The 18,167-nt window shown below is 37.1% G+C and overlaps 2 protein-coding genes across 2 annotated transcripts; one reads left to right on the top strand and one right to left on the bottom strand.

The window, feature by feature from the left end:
- Nucleotides 1-2,789: 2,789 nt before the first annotated feature.
- Nucleotides 2,790-6,602, top strand: LOC131019696 (pachytene checkpoint protein 2 homolog). The gene is made up of 14 exons (XM_057948285.1): nucleotides 2,790-3,168; nucleotides 3,320-3,383; nucleotides 3,526-3,632; nucleotides 3,745-3,812; nucleotides 3,983-4,086; nucleotides 4,163-4,267; nucleotides 4,523-4,612; nucleotides 4,698-4,773; nucleotides 5,163-5,232; nucleotides 5,320-5,390; nucleotides 5,476-5,566; nucleotides 5,775-5,908; nucleotides 5,998-6,126; nucleotides 6,287-6,602. The coding sequence occupies exons 1-14, from the start codon at nucleotides 3,006-3,008 to the stop codon at nucleotides 6,425-6,427; spliced, it is 1,413 nt and encodes a 470-aa protein (XP_057804268.1). The 5' UTR covers nucleotides 2,790-3,005; the 3' UTR covers nucleotides 6,428-6,602.
- On the bottom strand, nucleotides 6,541-8,653 carry LOC131019694 (pentatricopeptide repeat-containing protein At3g48250, chloroplastic). The gene has a single exon (XM_057948284.1). The coding sequence runs from the start codon at nucleotides 8,552-8,554 to the stop codon at nucleotides 6,677-6,679; it is 1,878 nt and encodes a 625-aa protein (XP_057804267.1). The 5' UTR covers nucleotides 8,555-8,653; the 3' UTR covers nucleotides 6,541-6,676.
- Nucleotides 8,654-18,167: the final 9,514 nt, after the last annotated feature.

The following is an 18,167-nucleotide window of genomic DNA, read 5'->3' as shown; positions in this document are numbered from 1 at the left end:
TCCTCTTTCTTTCTTTTCATTTTTGGAAATCTACCCCACCACTAATAATACTTTATTTATTCTTACTTTTCACTTTTCACCACTCCCAATACTAATTATAACACTTTTCACAACTTTCAATAATAATTATATCACTTTTTCTCCATTATCAATACACTTTACAACTTTTTATTAAAACTCGTGCCGTCCCCAAATAGGAAGCCATTTCAGGGACGGAGGGAGTATATATATATATATATATATATATATATATATATTAGTTCTTAAATAGTTAAATATTTCTAAATTCTAACCCTACACTCTCATCTTGGTTTATTATAATTAATGATTTGTTAATTAAGACCTTAATTCGATCGCAATTATCTAATTGGTTAACAATACATCCACGTGACCATTTTGAAGAAGGAAATACAAATTTTGGTTACTGATTTGAAAAACATAAAATCTTGCATTTTTTTACGTTTAGGACTGTTTTGCCCTTAATTAGAGCGGATTCGGATTTGCACCCGGGTTAAGTACTTAGTGCCAAAAGTACCAACAGAAAAAAAAATTAAGTAAATTAATACACTTGTCACTATTAGTGCCAATAGTGTCATGCACGAATGGTACTAGTGACCATATTAGTGTCAATAGTGTCTGTTGGGAACCTTGTGGAATATCTTAATCATTGTTTTGATGACACCAAAATTCATAAGTCTTCATTGTAATAGACTAGAACAGTTTTGAACTCAAGTGTTAGAGTTCGTTTCTAGTTTAGCTTGCGGTTCTGAAGACTGAAGACTGAAGGACGAAGGACTGAAGACTGAAGACTGCAGATACCAACTGAAGTATCAGTTGAAGAATCAGTTTGGAACTGATTACTTAATTCGTGCCACAGACTGATACTAAAGTCAAGTATCTGTTGAACATACTTCCTCGGACTGATCTTCCAACGTTCAAAGGAAGCCACGTACTCACAAAAGTACAGCCGCATTAAATGCAGAGATCTCAGGATCTTATCTCTGCAGAGGTCATTCCTATTTGGTGGCTACTTTATCAGAGACGTCAAATCTCCTGTCCATCAAGAGAGCCGTTTCCACCAAACAAGGAACCTCGAAGATTGAAGCCTCAGCCCAAATTCGAATTGCTCTCCAACGGAAGAAATCTTGAGGACGTTCTACGCCAACGGATCTATTAAAGAGTTCTCCTACAAATAGCGCTCGAGGATCACTTCAATCTTCACCGATTCAACGACATAAGCTGAAGCTCTGCCAAAATCGCTACTCAGCCTAAAGCTTAACCTCCCCAAAGCTTGAATCGAAGAAGAGAATGCCAAAGCCGAATAAGAGAATTCCAAAGCTAAAATCAGTCATTGCTGATTACATACATTCTCTTAGACCTTAGGCAAACCTCTGTTTACCCAGAAACCAAGGTCAAACTTGCTACAAAGAACTTGTTCTTTGCAGTATAGTTGGCACCCGTTCAAACCTCCTTTCAGACAGAAAGATTTGAGTGTTTGAGTGATTCGGAGTTCAAGAAGGTACTATGACTCTGAGAGTCTTAGCGCGGGTTGTGCTAAGCAAGAGAAATCCGACACGAGTGAAGTGTGGGTACTGAAGAAGAGTTTTCTTCAGTGGTACGGTTGTGTGCACCCGGCAAGCACACGGTTTGGTTTGCAGTGCACCTGTTAAGCACTTGCGGAGTGGATTGTTGGTCTGATCAACCAACTGTGGATGTAGGAAAGGGTTTTTCCGAACCACGTAAAAGTCTTTGTGTTGATTACAACTTTCAGTTTTACTTTCCTATTTGTGTTGTTTCAATTGATAAACTGAATACTGAATAACTGCACAGAGAAACCTAAGACCAACAACGTGCTCAACCGAGGCTATTGCGAAACTAAGTTTAAATTTCCGCTGCGTATGATATCAGTCTGACTGATCTATCTTCTGATAGTCAGGAAGAGTGTTATCATCTCTGTTTTAGCAAACTCGACTGAAGCCCATAAGTGCATTAGTTAAGTTCCAGCAACTTAACTGATAACTCCTTACTGAAGAGCGTTCAGTATCAGTCGTCAACCCTGTTTGGTCAAAACTGTTTTCAGTTAACAGGCGTCACTGTTTGCGTGTAAAGTTTCGTTTAGATCTCTATCTGGAGATCCCTCACTTTGAGGAGATTTAAAAATAGCTCATAGGTGTATTCCCCCCCCATACACCTATTCGAAACCCCCCGGGACCTAACAGTGTCATATACTTGTGCTGATACGCTGTCTTGTCTTATATAGATGAGTGCAATTATATGACCATTTTGAACACTTCACCGTAAGATTTAGATTCTCCATTTAGTGTTTAGATTCTCCATTCAGGGTTTAGATTGCTCATTTAGGATTTAAATTATCCATTTATGGTTTACATTCATCATTTAGAGTTTAATTATCGAATGATACTTTTAGCACTAATATTACAATTTGTGTCAAAAGTACCAATTTACTTTATTTTTTTAATTTCTGTTGGTACTTGATATTAATATTGTCATTTGTGTCAAAAGTATCAATTTTTTTTTCCTGTTGGTACTTTTGGCACTAATAGTGCCAATTGTACCTAATCTGCGCGTAAACCCGAATTTGATCTGCTCTAATTAAGGGCAAAATAGTCTCAAAACGTAAACATGACCAAAATTTGTGTTTTCTTAGATGGGTGGTCAAATATTATGTTTTACTGTTAGGACTCTAGGTTGTATATATTTCATATTTCTGATTATTTTACATTTCTGACTTTTCAGTTCAAATCGAATTTTATATTTTAATAAAAAATCGAATTTTCAAATCGGATTGAATTGGGCAAGTATTCAATCCAAAATCCAAATAGTCACCCCTACATAATCCTATTTATTTGTGTATGCAATCAGCTTCAGTTTGACTGAATGGTTTCCTCGTTCCCGCGCACAATTTCAAATTGAAAATCCCCAATCAACCTAGGGTTTGGGCAATCGCTAATTCTCTGATCAAATTCGCCGATCTTAGTGATGTCATGTCTGCTACCGAAATGAGTGCTCCTATGGATATTTCCATGCCTAATATCACTGAATGCAATGTCCCCGAGCAGGAAGCTGCCATTTTTGAGCCACCTGCTGCTGCGTCTGCTCCGCCGCCACCACCGCCTTTAATCAACGAAGGGAAAGTCCTCGTTTCAGGTAAATGCGTGGATATGTGAGTTACGAAAATGCCAAATTTCTTAGTTTGTTTAACTAGAAACCGCTTTCTGGTAATGGAAGCTTTAATTTGTTCCTATATCCGAGTACACTGTTGTATCTTGTGTAATTTTATCCGAACTTGTTTCCGCAGTTGAGGTTTTACTGAAACCATCTAGCACAGCTCGGGCTGAAGATGTCCGTGTAGCAGTGGAGAGGTAAAATTAAGATACCGCGAGTATGGGCTTTGTGTTTGTTGCAGTGTTAATTGGATACAAGTGCGTGTATCTTTTACTTCTGGTATTTTGTATCTTCTTTTTCTAATTGACGAGTATGTTGTGGTTTGTGATTCCGACATAGAATGCTGGAAAAGAGAAGCATGAGCTATGCAGATGGTCCGATCCCAGTTCCACTGGATGATACATTTCTTGTGGACAATGTACAGCGAATATGTATATGCGATTCAGGTCTTCTATTTATGTATATGCGAGGCCTTGAAAAGTATCATCGTAATAAAACTCAAGTCTTTTCCTACAATTAAATTCCTAATATACTGTAAATTTTTAATGTACTGTACAGATGTTTGGTTGGAAAAGCAGGATATTCTTTTATTCTGGCAAGTGAAGCCTGTTGTGCATGTTTTCCAGGTCAGTTGTCTCTACTGACAGTGGTTGTCAATTTCTGCTTTCTCATCTGTAACATTAAATCCTCATCTGATCAGAGGTGACAAATATTTGTTGGAGGTTTGGCAATGGGAATAGTTGAAGGTGACAAATCAAATCTTTGTTTCTGATGTAAGATATTTTTGTTTTTTCAGCTCAGTGAGGAAGGACCATGTGAAGAATTAAGCAGTGATGGTCAACTTGCGAGCTTTCATGAATGGATTCTTCCTGCGAAAGAATTTGATGGCATGTGGGAAAGGTTTGTTTAACAATACCCAGTTTTGCCATGGGTGAAAGTAGAAACTCTAAATCATGCTTTTTATTCTTCTCTGCAGCTTAATTTATGATTCTGGTCTCAAACAGAGATTACTACGATATGCAGCAAGTGCTTTGCTTTTCACTGAGAAGGGTGTCAATCATGTCCTTGTTTCTTGGAATCGGTGAGTTCTGCTGAACCCAGAAAACTTGACTTTCTCATCCTTTTCTGAACGCCTAATGGATTCACAAACATTACATGAGTTTTCAGTTTGCAGGATTACTAACTTGATGATATGGATTATACTAAATCTGTGTACTTTCTCTAAATATTCTTTCTAGCAATGTTAAGACCATTCATTGATAATATACACGCTTTACTCAGTGACTTCTGAGCTGCATCTCAATGACTTGCTGATCCATCTATGAATGTTTTGCAGAATTGTTCTTCTTCATGGACCCCCAGGCACTGGCAAGACGTCTTTATGCAAGGCATTGGCTCAAAAACTTTCAATACGCTTCAGCTCAAGGTTGAATCGAGTCGCTCTTGTTTCTCCATGTATATATTATATGTATATCATATCATTTGCATGACATTTGTTGTACCCAAACCAGATACCCTCAGTGCCAGTTGATTGAGGTTAATGCGCATTCCTTGTTCAGTAAATGGTTTTCTGAAAGTGGCAAGCTGGTAAGTTTTCGTAATCTATGTTATGCAAAGAAAAATATTTCCTTTTTCAAATTATTTTCTACTTACACAGGACCATCTTAAGTTGACATTACATTTATTGCGATAAGTACCCTGGGTTTCACACCAACATTATACCCTCTGAGGATTGAATATCTTGCATCTTTCTGAATCATACGAACTATGTTTCTTGTTGGATATGTGTGCATACATGTTCAGATCTGATTTTTTAAAGATATAATTCAGTTCAAGAACTACAACTATTTCATTTGCTTTCTTCACAACTAGTTGTATGCTAATCTTTCTTTAAGTTCACATTCTTTGCTGAGCACTTATTTTCTTCAATCTTCGCCCCAAATCAATGTGATTTTGATTTGTACTTGCAATATCAGGTTGCAAAGCTTTTCTCCAAAATACAAGAAATGGTAGAGGAAGAAAACAATCTGGTTTTTGTGTTGATTGGTGAGAATTTCGATAACAGATATTTCCAATCCGCAATCAAATAATTATATACATTCAGACATTATACTTCTCAAACAAATCATGTAGATGAAGTTGAAAGCCTCGCTGCTGCCAGGAAAGCTGCTTTATCTGGGTCCGAGCCTTCAGATTCTATAAGGGTATCTTTCTTGCTCTAAATAGAATAAATTAAATTCATTGAATATATCTGCATCTCCCTTGAGAGAAATCAAATGTGTCTCCCAGGTTGTGAATGCCCTGCTGACCCAGATGGACAAGTTGAAATCGTCGCCTAATGTAATAATTCTTACTACATCGAACATAACTGCTGCTATTGGTAAGATAAGATACGAGTTCCTAGTAATTTAAAGTTTGATGTTCCAGAAAACACAACTCAGTTTGCTGCTATTTGCTGTCTTTCACATTCTAAATTCAAGCATCGGATTTCCATTTATAATGTCCTCTTTCTCTTTGTGCTTGCTTCATAACCCTCCCTCTTACTAACATAATTTGAATTATTGCCTTAACATCAATCCTATTTGCAGACATAGCGTTTGTTGATCGAGCTGATATTAAGGCATACGTGGGGCCTCCGACTCTCCAAGCACGCTATGAAATTCTAAGATCCTGCTTGGAAGAGCTTTTGAGGACTGAAATACTATCAAATTCGGAGTTTCAGGTCTTAATTCAAATTATTATGTAGGCTACAAGAGTAAAATAACTGAATACATTTATCAGAATCTGCAACTAACATGGAATCTAACGCAGGATGGTAATCACTTCTTTATTCCAAGTTTTACTAGTCTGAGAGAGCAACTCAATTCAACTGTAAGCCCAGACACGGCATATCCATTTCATCTTTCTAAGCAACTGCTTGCAGCTGCGGAAGCATGTGAGGTAATATTGATGCTTCTTCTTTCAGATTCTGTGAAACCATCAACACATTCATTCCACCACTTAAATGCTTTTAGCTTCTTACATTCTCACTACTGCAAACACACAAATAGAGAGAGGTCTGAGAAGTCTTCTTTACTCAACTGTTCTCTTTCTTCTTCAGGGATTGAGTGGCCGGGCGCTCAGGAAGCTTCCATTTTTGACACACGCAGCTCTTGCGAATCCCTACGGTTGTGAAGCGGGAAAATTCTTGCACAAGATGATTGAAACATCGAGAAGAGAATGTTCTGAGATGCCTGAGTGAACTGATCTTCGTTTCTCTTCAATGATATGCGGTCAATGTAGCATTTTGTGCAATGATATACTAGTAATAGGGATTTACTCAATCCTATGGTTTGATCTCATCACTGGAATTACTTCAGTATGTAACTTTAGCCGCAGCTTATGATAAAAAAAAATGGTCTTTTGTTACAAGAAAACAATCCAGAAACACAAGAAAGGAAAACTAATGTAGAAATGTAAAACAAAACTGAGCACAATAAACGTAATGCCACTAAGTAGCAGAACCAAAAAGACTACAAATTGCAGGATGTTTACGAATATGATGAGGGCACTTAAACAGCAAATCTTTGGCCTCGGAATGTCTACCTTCATTAAAGAAGGATTTGAAGACATGCTGGTAAGCTGATACAGTTGGATGCTCTTTCACACTCAGCGCCGTCAAGAACTCATAGGCATCCTCAACTGACCCGAATTTAGAAATATGCTCAACAAATGGCTCTGGAAAAGGTGGGTAATTGTGTTTCTTCATCAGCCGAAGAAGCTCCATGGCTTCTTCGAGCTTACTCTCCGCCAGAAGCTTCTGAATCAGATTCTTGAAAGTCGCTTGCCAAGGTCTCACACGAGCTCTATGCACCAACTCCATCAGCAGTTTGTAGGCACCTACAGTGTGTGACTGACCCACGAACCCGCCTATCAAAACATCCAAGAGGTCAGCATCGGCATCAAAGCCCTTCTCTGTCATCTTTGTGAAACAAGCCAATGCTTTGCCAATCTCGTTGGCTGCACAATGCCCTTTGATTAGAATCGTCCATGTCTTGATATCAGGAGCACAGCCTCGTTCTTCCATCATATCTAGAACCTCAGCAGCTTCATCAAATCTTCTTGCTTTACAAAGGCCAAATACTAATTGACTGTAGGTGATGTTATCAGGCTCATAACCGGCATTCTTCATCTTCTCCACGATTTCCTCAGCTTCATCAAACTTCCCTAGACTAGTAAGAGACCTATGAATCCCATCATATATATGTTTAGAGAAAGAATGCCCCGATGCCTCATATTTGTTCACAACCCTATACAACAAATCAATATTTGGAGCATTAGACGTTGCAATTGCCCGCAAAAGCAAGCTGCATTCGCTATCCGAGGGCTTGAAGGAACTATCCATCATGTGCTCATAGAGATTCACACCATCCCCCAACATTTTGTTCTTCTGTAGCTGCCTCGAAACCTTTATGTACGTATCGATATCCAACTCAAAACCCGCGCCCTTCATCTCCTCCAGCACGCTCCAGAACTCAAGAATCGATTCTTCCCAACAAAGCACCCTCAGCATGCCATTATAAGTAACACCATTATGCTTGAAACCTAAACTCCTCTCAGCCCACTTGAAAAACTTATGAGCTCTCAAAGGGTAGCCTTTTCCCCTAAGCTCCTTAAACACCCTCAACATGAAATTATCCGAAACTTTAATCTCCATCTCCTCCAATTTACTCTCAACCTCCTCTCCCCATTTGCAACTTTTGATCACATCAACTACCTCTTTCACCCTATCTTCCATAACATTTTCTTGAATCAACCTCTCATAAAAATGCCTCAAAGCGGTGGCCTCATTCTCCATCTTCAAGCCACGAAACGTCGAGCAAATAGTCCTGTAAGTTTCCTCATCAAGGTAATACCCCTTAATCTTCATTTCCTTAACAGTCACCCAAAACTCCTTCATCAACTCCTTATTCGCATAAATTCTTAAAATCAAACTATAAATCGACGAATTTGGCTCGAACCCCTTCTCCCCTACAGCCCATTTCAAGAATCTCGATGCATTTTTAGGGGTTTTACTGAGTTTCTTCAACACGTAGACTACAGTTTCATGGGTTAGCGCTAAATTCGAATCCTTTAGCTCTTTCTCCAATTTATTAGGCCAATCATCGGAGGAAAATATCTCAAGAAATGATTCGGGTTTTGATGAAAAGAAGAGCCTTTTATTGTAGGAGTTGAAATTAATTAAAGATCGGGTTTTTACCTGTAATGAAGTAGAGAAATGAGGCAGATGGATCACCTGTTTCTGAATGGAACGAGCTGTGGAGGGGTGAGTTGAGTAGAGCGCGTTAGCGAGTCGGTGGTGAGTCAGGATTCTCTTAGCATTATTCATGGCTGCTCTCTGTATTGGATTTCTGAGGTTTAGCAAGGGTTTAGAATCTTTAGATTTCTGGGAGTTTCAATATACGGGTCTGCGGGTTAGTCTACTAGACCCGCACCCGTTTACCCGTTCCTACCTTTGCATCTAGATATATCTTACGTGTGTGTTGACCAAAAAAATCTCCCTAAAATCCTAATTTTCTATTTGTATAAATAGAGACATTTGGCCCTCATATTGAACACGTTCAATACATACTCTTCTCTATTATCTTGTTTCTCTCTAGTTTATAACACGTTATCAGCACGAGCCTCTAGTCCTAAAAATTTTATGTGAATTATATAAGAGTGTAGTTAATTAAATAACTTCATCTCTATTTGATTTCACGAAATTCTCACATTTCAAACCAATTGATTTCGATTGAAGGTATGCCATCAGAAAGAATCGTGTCTTTTCAACAAGGCAATTCATATTAAATTATAAGTGTGTTATTTGAATTGTTAATTTGAAATTGTGAAAATTGATTGAAAAATAAAATAAAATAAAAGGAGATCCGAATCAATAGCATATTGAGAGCAATTGTAATTGTGTATGTGCTTTTAGTTTAAATTTCTTGTGTTCGTTGGATTAAGCCTACGCTTCAATATTGTGAAATAGTTAAGTTTTAGGTTAAAATTTGATCAAATATAGCATGCTTCAAAACTGCAAATTCACACCGCTTGTATTCAAATTGCTACTTTAGAAATTGATGAAAATTATTGCGTTACGAATCAAATTGCTTGATGTTGGAAAAAGAAAGATATATTCAACTCTTGTGTTTTGATGATACCAAAATTATTAGAAGATATTTTCTAGCTAGAGGATATCTTTCTGGACTTAAATGTTTTAGTCCCTTTAAGTAGCTAGATCAAAGACTGAAGTATTGAAGACTGAAGACGACAACTCAAGATATTTTCTAGCTAGAGGATATCTTTCTGGACTTAAATGTTTTAGTTCCTTTAAGTAGCTAGATCAAAGACTGAAGTATTGAAGACTGAAGACGACAACTCAACTGAAGAACAATTCGATTGAAAGCCTCTTACAAGTCCGGAATGCTTCAGGGTTGCAGACCCGACTGATGGAATTCACACTGGAAACACCTGAAGAATCATCGAGTCATAGCAAGCAGTTCAACTGAAGACAAGTATAGTCACACTAATGACTATGACAAACTAAAGAAAAAAATGATGTCTTCTGGACACGCAGACAGAGTCCAAGACACGCCACATTTAATGCTCGAAGTCAATGCATTAATTGCAAAAGGGCAGAGTTCTCTTTTGAGTATAAAAATCTGCAACATCTCTTTAGGAGGACAGGAAGACCATATCTCCATTCATCAAAAAGAGAATGAAGACAAAAAAACCTGAGGTGACTTGGACTACATCTCACAACGGTAGGATTTGAAGAAGGGATCTCCACCAACGGATATATTCTTTAGAGCTGCCTATAAATAGCTCAGGAGCACACCCCAAGCAAAGTGGGGGTGAGGAGGAAGAGAGAGAAAATTCGATTCAATCATCAATGTGAAAACTACATCGAAAGATCAATTTGAGCTTAACTTTCACAAGCATTGAATCGAGGAAGAGAGCAGACAAAGATTACATAATCAATGTAACTGATTATAAGAACTCTCTTAGAACATCTAGGCAATTAAACAGATATACCTTTAACCTAGTTAATGATTACTTAAGAGAATGTTCTCAGTAATCCTAGTTGGTTACTTACATAACTTTTTCTTTCTATTGAGAAGAGCGATTGTAATCGAGTTCGAGACTGAGACTGAACTTTGTGGTTGTTTAGTACCAAGAAACTAAACAGATCGGTTCCTTGGCACCCGTAAGCCAAGAGGAAGTTCAGACCAGGGTTCTGACTCCAGAGATCTTAGCGAAGCGCTGATAGGGCACGAGTGTGTCCAAACGTGCTAAGAGTGAGCGAGAAATCCAACCCATGGTGTTGGTAGGTTTGCTGTCACCTATATGCATTAGCCCAGAGTGTTTGTTAGACTAATCATCTGGCCGTGGAGTAGGAATATTGTTTTCGAACCACGTAAAAATCTTTGTGTTCTTGATCTGCTTTCAGTTATTCCTTTATATGTTCTAAATATGTTTTCAACTGAAGTGAATTAACTGAAAAGTGTAACTAAGGATTTTACAAGTGACAAACTTTTCTAAAGGCTATTCGCATTAAGTTTAAATTCCACTGCTGAGTTATTAGTCTGACTGATCATTCAACTAATAGTCATTGAGATCAATAACTCTACTCTGTTTACAAACTCTAGACTGAAGCTTTTCTTAGATGTCAGTCAAGCTCAATGCTCGACTGATGTCAAATTACTGAAGTCAATTTAGTCTCAATTTTGGACCAATTTTCTAATTGAAATTTGGTTAGTTTTTTTTTTTTTTTTTTTTTTTTTTTTTTTTTTTTGCAAAAAATAGCCTACAGGTGTATTCTTCCCCCCCTACACACCTGTCCAGTCAACCCTCCAGGACCCCAACACTTGATATTTGCAATCAAAATTATTAATTTTCTATTGTAGTTCGATTGCTTCAATTTTTTTATTAGATCTATAATTTTACATCTATGATATAATTTTACAAGGTCTCAATTCTTTCACGCATAAATTGGTTCGGAGACTTTGGACTCCCTTCAACCCCATTCATATTTTAAGTGTGGATTGCCTACGTGAAACCATTGTGTAATGGATATGTTGCCCTCAATTGTAACTTTAATGATGTATTCAATCAATAAGTGTAATTGTTTTTATACATGAACTGTCAATTGCTTTTCTATATCAGATGCTCAATTTCTTGTTAATATTTTTGACAACAGAGAAGTACTACGACTTATTGCGTTTGATTTATTAGGCCATTGTGATTGGTATATGTATTGGTCTTCTGTTGTGATTAATTAATATTGGGCTATATTTCTTTAAGCGCTTGTATATTCATTAGATTTGTCGTGAGATATAGAATCAATCTATATGTTAAACTTTGTGCAATTTCCACTTATATTTGTTTTTCGATTTAGAGATTTGATGTTAATATGTTATATGGCATTTGATATATTTGTTTATTACGAACAATATAATTATCATTGTTTTTAAAGAAACACGAATAATCTTAAAGATTATTTTGATGCTATCAAAATAGTACAAATAGTATTTTTGAAAAATATTCCATTCAAAATCTTAAATTGATGCTATTAAAGTAGCACAAATAATATTCCTGAAGAATATTACATGCTCTAAGAGCAATTCAATTAAACATTTGGATAACATATCCTTGATTATGTATCTATTTGATTCATATTGTTGCTACCGAAGTAGCACAATCAAAATCAATATTCATGAAGAATATACTCTTGAAGAGCAATTCATATTACATGCTCTCGAAAATTAGACCGTGAAGGTCAAACGGCCCTAAAGGCCGAATGGTTGTACTCTTTTTTTCTTACTAAGTTTTTTCCTACGAGGTTTTCTTAGTTAAGGTTTTTAACGAGGCAACTAGTGTAATATATGAGTAAATATATATGTCTTGTATACTTTTCCTCTACCAAATTTTTCCCATAGGATTTTGCGGAGAGATTTTTAACAAGGCATGAACATCTATACACTAACATCATATGAAATCTTGTGATGTTTGTCTTGGTGATAGTGCCTCTACACATATTATTCTTCAAAAGAAGAAGTTCCTTAAGTTGACATTAGCTGAGGATAATGTTAACACAATATTAGGTGCATCAAACATCATTGAAGGCTCCAGAAGAGCTTGTATCATTTTGCCAAATGATACTAAATTAGATATTGAAAATGCCCTGAACTCTAGTAAGTTTAAAAGAAACATACTAAGTTTCAAGGATATCCGCAATAATGGATACCACATCGAGACAATTGCGAAAGGTAGCAATGAATATCTTTACATAAATTCTTTTGTTTCAGGCTATAAGCTGACAAAAGAAAAATTAGCAATACTACCTTGTGGAATGTATTACACATTCATAAAAGCAATTGAGACAAACCATGTCATGAACGTGAATTTAAATGACATAAAAAGCTTTAGGCTTTGGCATGATTGGTTTGGACATCCTGGAGCAACTATGATGCGCCGAATAATCAATAATTCATATGGGCATAACATAAAGAATCAAAAGGTTCTTTCTACAAATGAATTCACATGTGATGCTTGTGCGCAAGACAATTTAGTCATTAGACCTTCATATACGAAGGTTAATACTGAATCTCCATCTTTCTTAGAAAGAATTCAAGGAGACATTTGTGGACCTATACATCCACCTTGTGGACCTTTTCGATACTTTATGGTATTGATTGATGCTTCTTCTAGATGGTCACATGTATACTTGCTTTCTATTAGAAATGCAACATTTGCTAGACTACTTGCTCAAATAACAAAATTAAGAGTTCAATTCCCAGACAATTCAATTAAAAGAATTCGTCTTGATAATGCTAGTGAGTTTACATCTCAAGCATTTGAAAACTATTGAATGGCTATTGGAATTGAGATTGAACATCCATTCGCTCATGTCCATACTCAAAATGGTTTAGCGGAATCGTTTATTAAACGCCTTCAAATTATTGCTAGACCATTACTTATGAAATTAAAACTCCCAACTACTGCTTGGGGTCATGCCATATTAAATGCTGCAACATTAGTTCGACTAAGGCCATCAACCAACTATGAATACTCCCCAATGCAAATTATTTTTGACTGAGAACCTGATGTTTCTCACTTACGAACTTTTGGTTGCGCGGTTCAAGTCCCAATTGCACCCCCACAACGAACAAAATGGGTCCCCAATGAAGACTTGAGATATATGTTGGATTTGATTCACCATCGATTATAAGGTATCTAGAACCTTTAACGGGTGATTTATTTACTGCATGTTTTGCAGATTGTCATTTTGATGAAATGACATTTCCAAATTGCTTGATGACCAAATCTACATCCAGAAAAGCACAAAGAAATATCTTGGAATGAGAAAAACTTATCACATTTTGATTCTAGAACAAATCAATGTGAACAAGAAATTGAAAAGATCATTCATTTGTAAAATATTGCAAATCAAATTTCTAACGCTTTTGTAGATACAAGAAAAGTGACACAATCTCACATACATTCTGCAAATACTCCAGCGAAAATTTATGTCCTTGGAGGACAAATAGGTTTGGCAGCAAATGAGTCTAAAATTCGTCAAGAATGTGGTCGACCAGTTGCTTCCAAAGATTCTATGCCTAGAAAAAGAAAAGGGCAAGATGAAAACCAAACAATGACGAAAATGACTAATCAACCAAATGAAAGTGATGTAATTCATAAAGAATTACAAGTATCTGAAAATCATGAGATCTCAATAAATTATTTACATCAGATACTAGCTAGAGAGAGAAAATATCATTGTTGATGATATATTTGCCTTTGATATAGCTCTTCATGTTTTAAATGAGGATCATCAACTAAAATCTGTTGCAGAATGCAAACAGAGACTTGATTGGCCAAAGTGAAAAGAAGCTATAGAAAGGGAATTAAATTCCTGTGATAACCGGAAAGTATTTGGACCTGTAGCCTTAACACCGGAATCCAAAATCCCTGTTGGATACAGATAGATCTTTGTTAGAAAGATAAACAAGAAAAATGAAGCTACGAGATATAGAACAAGACTCGTAGTACAAGGTTTCTCTAAAAAATCAGGAATTGATTATGAGGAAACATACTCTCTCGTAATGAACGCTATTACTTTCATATTTTGATTAGTCTGGCTGTGTCACAAAGGCTTGATATGCGCCTTATGGATGTAGTAACTGCTTATCTATATGGGTCATTAAACAATGACATATATATGAAAATTCCTGAAGGATTGCAGTCAAAATCCAAAAGCGTGTATTCAATTAAATTGCAAAAATCGTTGTATGGGTTGAAACAGTCTGGTCGTATGTGGTACAATAGACTGAACGAGTATCTTTTGAAAGAAGGATACAAGAATAAAGATCTTTGTCCTTGTGTTTTCATTAAGAAAACCGAAAGTGAATTTGCAATCATAGCAGTTTATGTTGATGATTTAAATTTAATTGGGACTCCTGAAGAGCTCAATAAAACTGCTGAATATTTGAAGAAAGAATTTGAGATGAAAGATTTGGGAAAGACAAAGTTTTGTCTTGGTTTGCAAATGGAACGTATCCGTGGATGAACGTTTATCCATCAATCAACATATACAGAAATAGTGTTAAAACGCTTTTACATGGATAATGCACATCCATTAGCATCTCCAATGGTCGTTAGATCTCTTGATACTAAGTAAGATCCATTTCGACCGGTTGAAGAGGGTGAAATGATACTTGGTCCTGAAGTACCATATCTAAGTGCAATTGGAGCGTTGACTTAGCTGGCTAATAATACTAGACCGAATATAGCTTGTTCTGTCAATCTTCTAGCAGGATTTAGCGATGCACCTACTTTGAGACATTGGAATGGTGTTAAGCACATTCTACGTTATCTAAAGGGTACCATTGACCTTGGATTATATTATCAAGAAAATCTGATAATACTCTAGTGGGGTATTCAGATGCAGAATTTTTATCTGATCCACATGAAGCTAAGTCACAAACTGGATACGTTTTCACGAGAACTACTATATCATGGAAGTTTGTGAAACAAACCTTGACTGCAACATCCTCAAATCATTGCAATCCATGAAACAAGTCGAGAATGTGTATGTTTGAGAAATGTGACGAGTCATATCCAAGAGTCGTGCGGATTAGCTTCATCAAAGCCAAAACCAACTATTTTATATGAAGACAATGCTGCTTGCATCGCGCAACTCAAGGAAGAATACATCAAAGGCGATAGTACAAAGCATATTTCTCCCAAACTCTTCTACACACACGACCTTCAAAAGGATGGCAATATCGACATTCAACAAATTCGCTCAAGTGATAATTTGGCAGACTTATTTACCAAGGCATTACCAACATCGACATTCAGAAAGTTGGTACACGAGATTAGCATGCGTCGACTCAAAGATCTTCAATGATCTCAAGTTCAGGGAAAGCAGTTGCACTCTTTTTCCTTCGACTAGGTTTTATCCCATTGGGTTTTTCCTAGCAAGGTTTTAATGAGGCAACATTTTTGTTTTAGGGATTGGTCAATCAAGGGGAAGTGTTGTAAATATATCATCTAGATATATCTTATGTGTGTTGATCAAGAAATCTCTCTAAAACCCTAACTTCTTACTTGTATAAATAGAGGCCTTTGGCCCTCATATTGAACACGCTCAATACATATTCTCTTCTCTATTCTCTCGTTTATATCTAGTTTATAATATTTTTGTGTTTTTTTTGGGGCAATTTTTTTTTCTTTTTATGTTAGTAGTATAGTACTAGTACTACTACTTTTTAATGGGTTGCCGGTTAAATGAGATATTCGGTCTTATTTTAGTGTTTTATTTTCAATTTGTTATACTCCTACCCTCCATAAAAAAAAATCTTAAAAGAGGATGATATATATTTTAATAAAAATATTTAATATATTATAAGTGAAGAAAATATCTCACTTAAAATAATGTTAATAATGATACTCCCTCCGTCCTATAATTCAAGACCTAAGAGGCAAAACACGGGTTTTAAGAAAATTGTATTTTTATTAGTTGAGTGGAGAAAGACCACATTTTATTAAAAGTCAAAGCAATTAGGGAATTGATTAAATTCTTGATTTCTCTCTCCTGTAATAAGGCAACCATTTTTTTAAAGCAAAGGGTCCCACCATTTACAATAAACTAATGTTGAATCACACAATTTAAAAAGCGGCAGATTTCATTAGAATTACAGAAAATTTATGGAGGAAAGGCCAAAAAATTTCGGCTCCCTCCAAATTCTGAAATTCAGTACCTATTTAAACACAATTACAGCACTATTACAACACTATTCCAGCCTACAATCGAAAAAGAAAATTTACACAAATGGAGTTCATCAGCAAAAGAAAAATCCTAAATTCAGAAGAGCAAAATGCTTTTGCTCATTGGCTTCTCTCAAATAGCAGCAATGGGAGATGCAATGATGGAGCACAAAAGGAGGCAGCTTCTACGTTTGGAATAGGGCGCTGAACGGTACGCCGTTTCTGGAGCAAAACAAAATAGAAGCTTCAGTCAGGTCCACTTGTAATATTCACATCAAGTCGCAAAGGTGTGATACATAAAGATAGGAAGCAGCTAGATGTTGAGAAGGTTAAATCATTGTCTATTCTAGAGAGGTCTACCATACGTAAAATGGCTGTCAAGCTTCAAGTTAGCAAGAGCTTACTTGGGCAGTGGATAAAACGAAAGAAACTACGACCACATACAAATGCAATCAAACCACTCTTGACTGATGTGAACAAGATAGCAAGGATGAAGTATTGCTTAAGCAATGTTGTGTATGATGCAACTAGGGCTGGGAATCGGGTATGGATCGGGTACCCGGATCCGATTAAGGCGGAAAATCGATACCCGGTCCCGAACCCGAAAAAATCGGGTACCCTAATACCCGACTCGGGTACCCAAGTCGGGTATTCGGGTACCCTAAATTACCCGATCAAAATTGCATGTTTCAGGTCAAACTGTGAAAATCGAGTATTTCATTTAAACAAAATTTCAAAAATGTAACCCCTAATTTCATGCTTTGAGTCATAAAAAAAAGGAAGATGAAGATTAGAAGAAGAAGAAGAACTGTACCTGGGAGTGGGGACGGCTGGCGGCGTGTCTGCTATTGCTCGGAGGTGGCGCAGCTGTTGGGACGACGGAGGCGGCGAGGCTGGGTCGACGGGTCCCGGGCGGAACAGTGGGAGTTGGCTGTTGGGAGGCGGGCCGCGGGCGAAATAGAGGGAGTTGGGCGCCTGGCGGACAGCGGACTGGGCGATGGTCGTGGCGGGCGGCGGGTGGGGCGACGAAGGCCGGCGCCGGCGCCATTGGGTCGACGAGCGAACGGAACAGAGGGAATTGAGAGGGATTGAGGGCTGGGGGCGCGACGGGAGTCAGGGAGGGAGTAGGGTTACAGTTTGTGAGTTTGATTTGAAATTAAAGAATTAAAATTTAATTAAATAATTTAATATATATTTAATAAAAATCGAGTATTTCGGGTATACCCGATACCCGATTTTTTCCCACCCTAAATACCCGATCCCGAACCCGGTCCCTAATTTTTCGGGTATAGGGTACCCGATACCCGATTTTTTTGGGTTGGGTAATCGGGTACCCTATACCCGAACCCTATCTTCTCACCCCTAGATGCAGCAATCGCAATGTACAATTATCAAAGCATGCACAACGTTGTTCATATAGACGAGAAATGGTTCTATATGACCAAGACGTCAGACAAATATTACCTACTCCCTGATGAGACAGACCTATATAGAGCAACAAAGTCTAAACGTTTCATCACAAAAGTGATGTTTATGTGTGCTGTCACTAGGCCACAATTTTCAGTAGATGGGCAAGAGTTATTCGATGGAAAGATTGGGATCTTTCCATTTACTACAGTCGAGCCAACCAAGAGAAAATTGAAAAACAGAGCAAATGAGGTCTTAGAAGTCAAACCAATTCAGTCAAT

Source organism: Salvia miltiorrhiza, chromosome 4, assembly GCF_028751815.1.
Source record: "Salvia miltiorrhiza cultivar Shanhuang (shh) chromosome 4, IMPLAD_Smil_shh, whole genome shotgun sequence".
Taxonomy (NCBI): Eukaryota; Viridiplantae; Streptophyta; class Magnoliopsida; order Lamiales; family Lamiaceae; genus Salvia; species Salvia miltiorrhiza.
The sequence above is the reverse complement of the archived record's forward strand: the minus strand, read 5'-3'. Positions and strand labels throughout refer to the sequence as shown.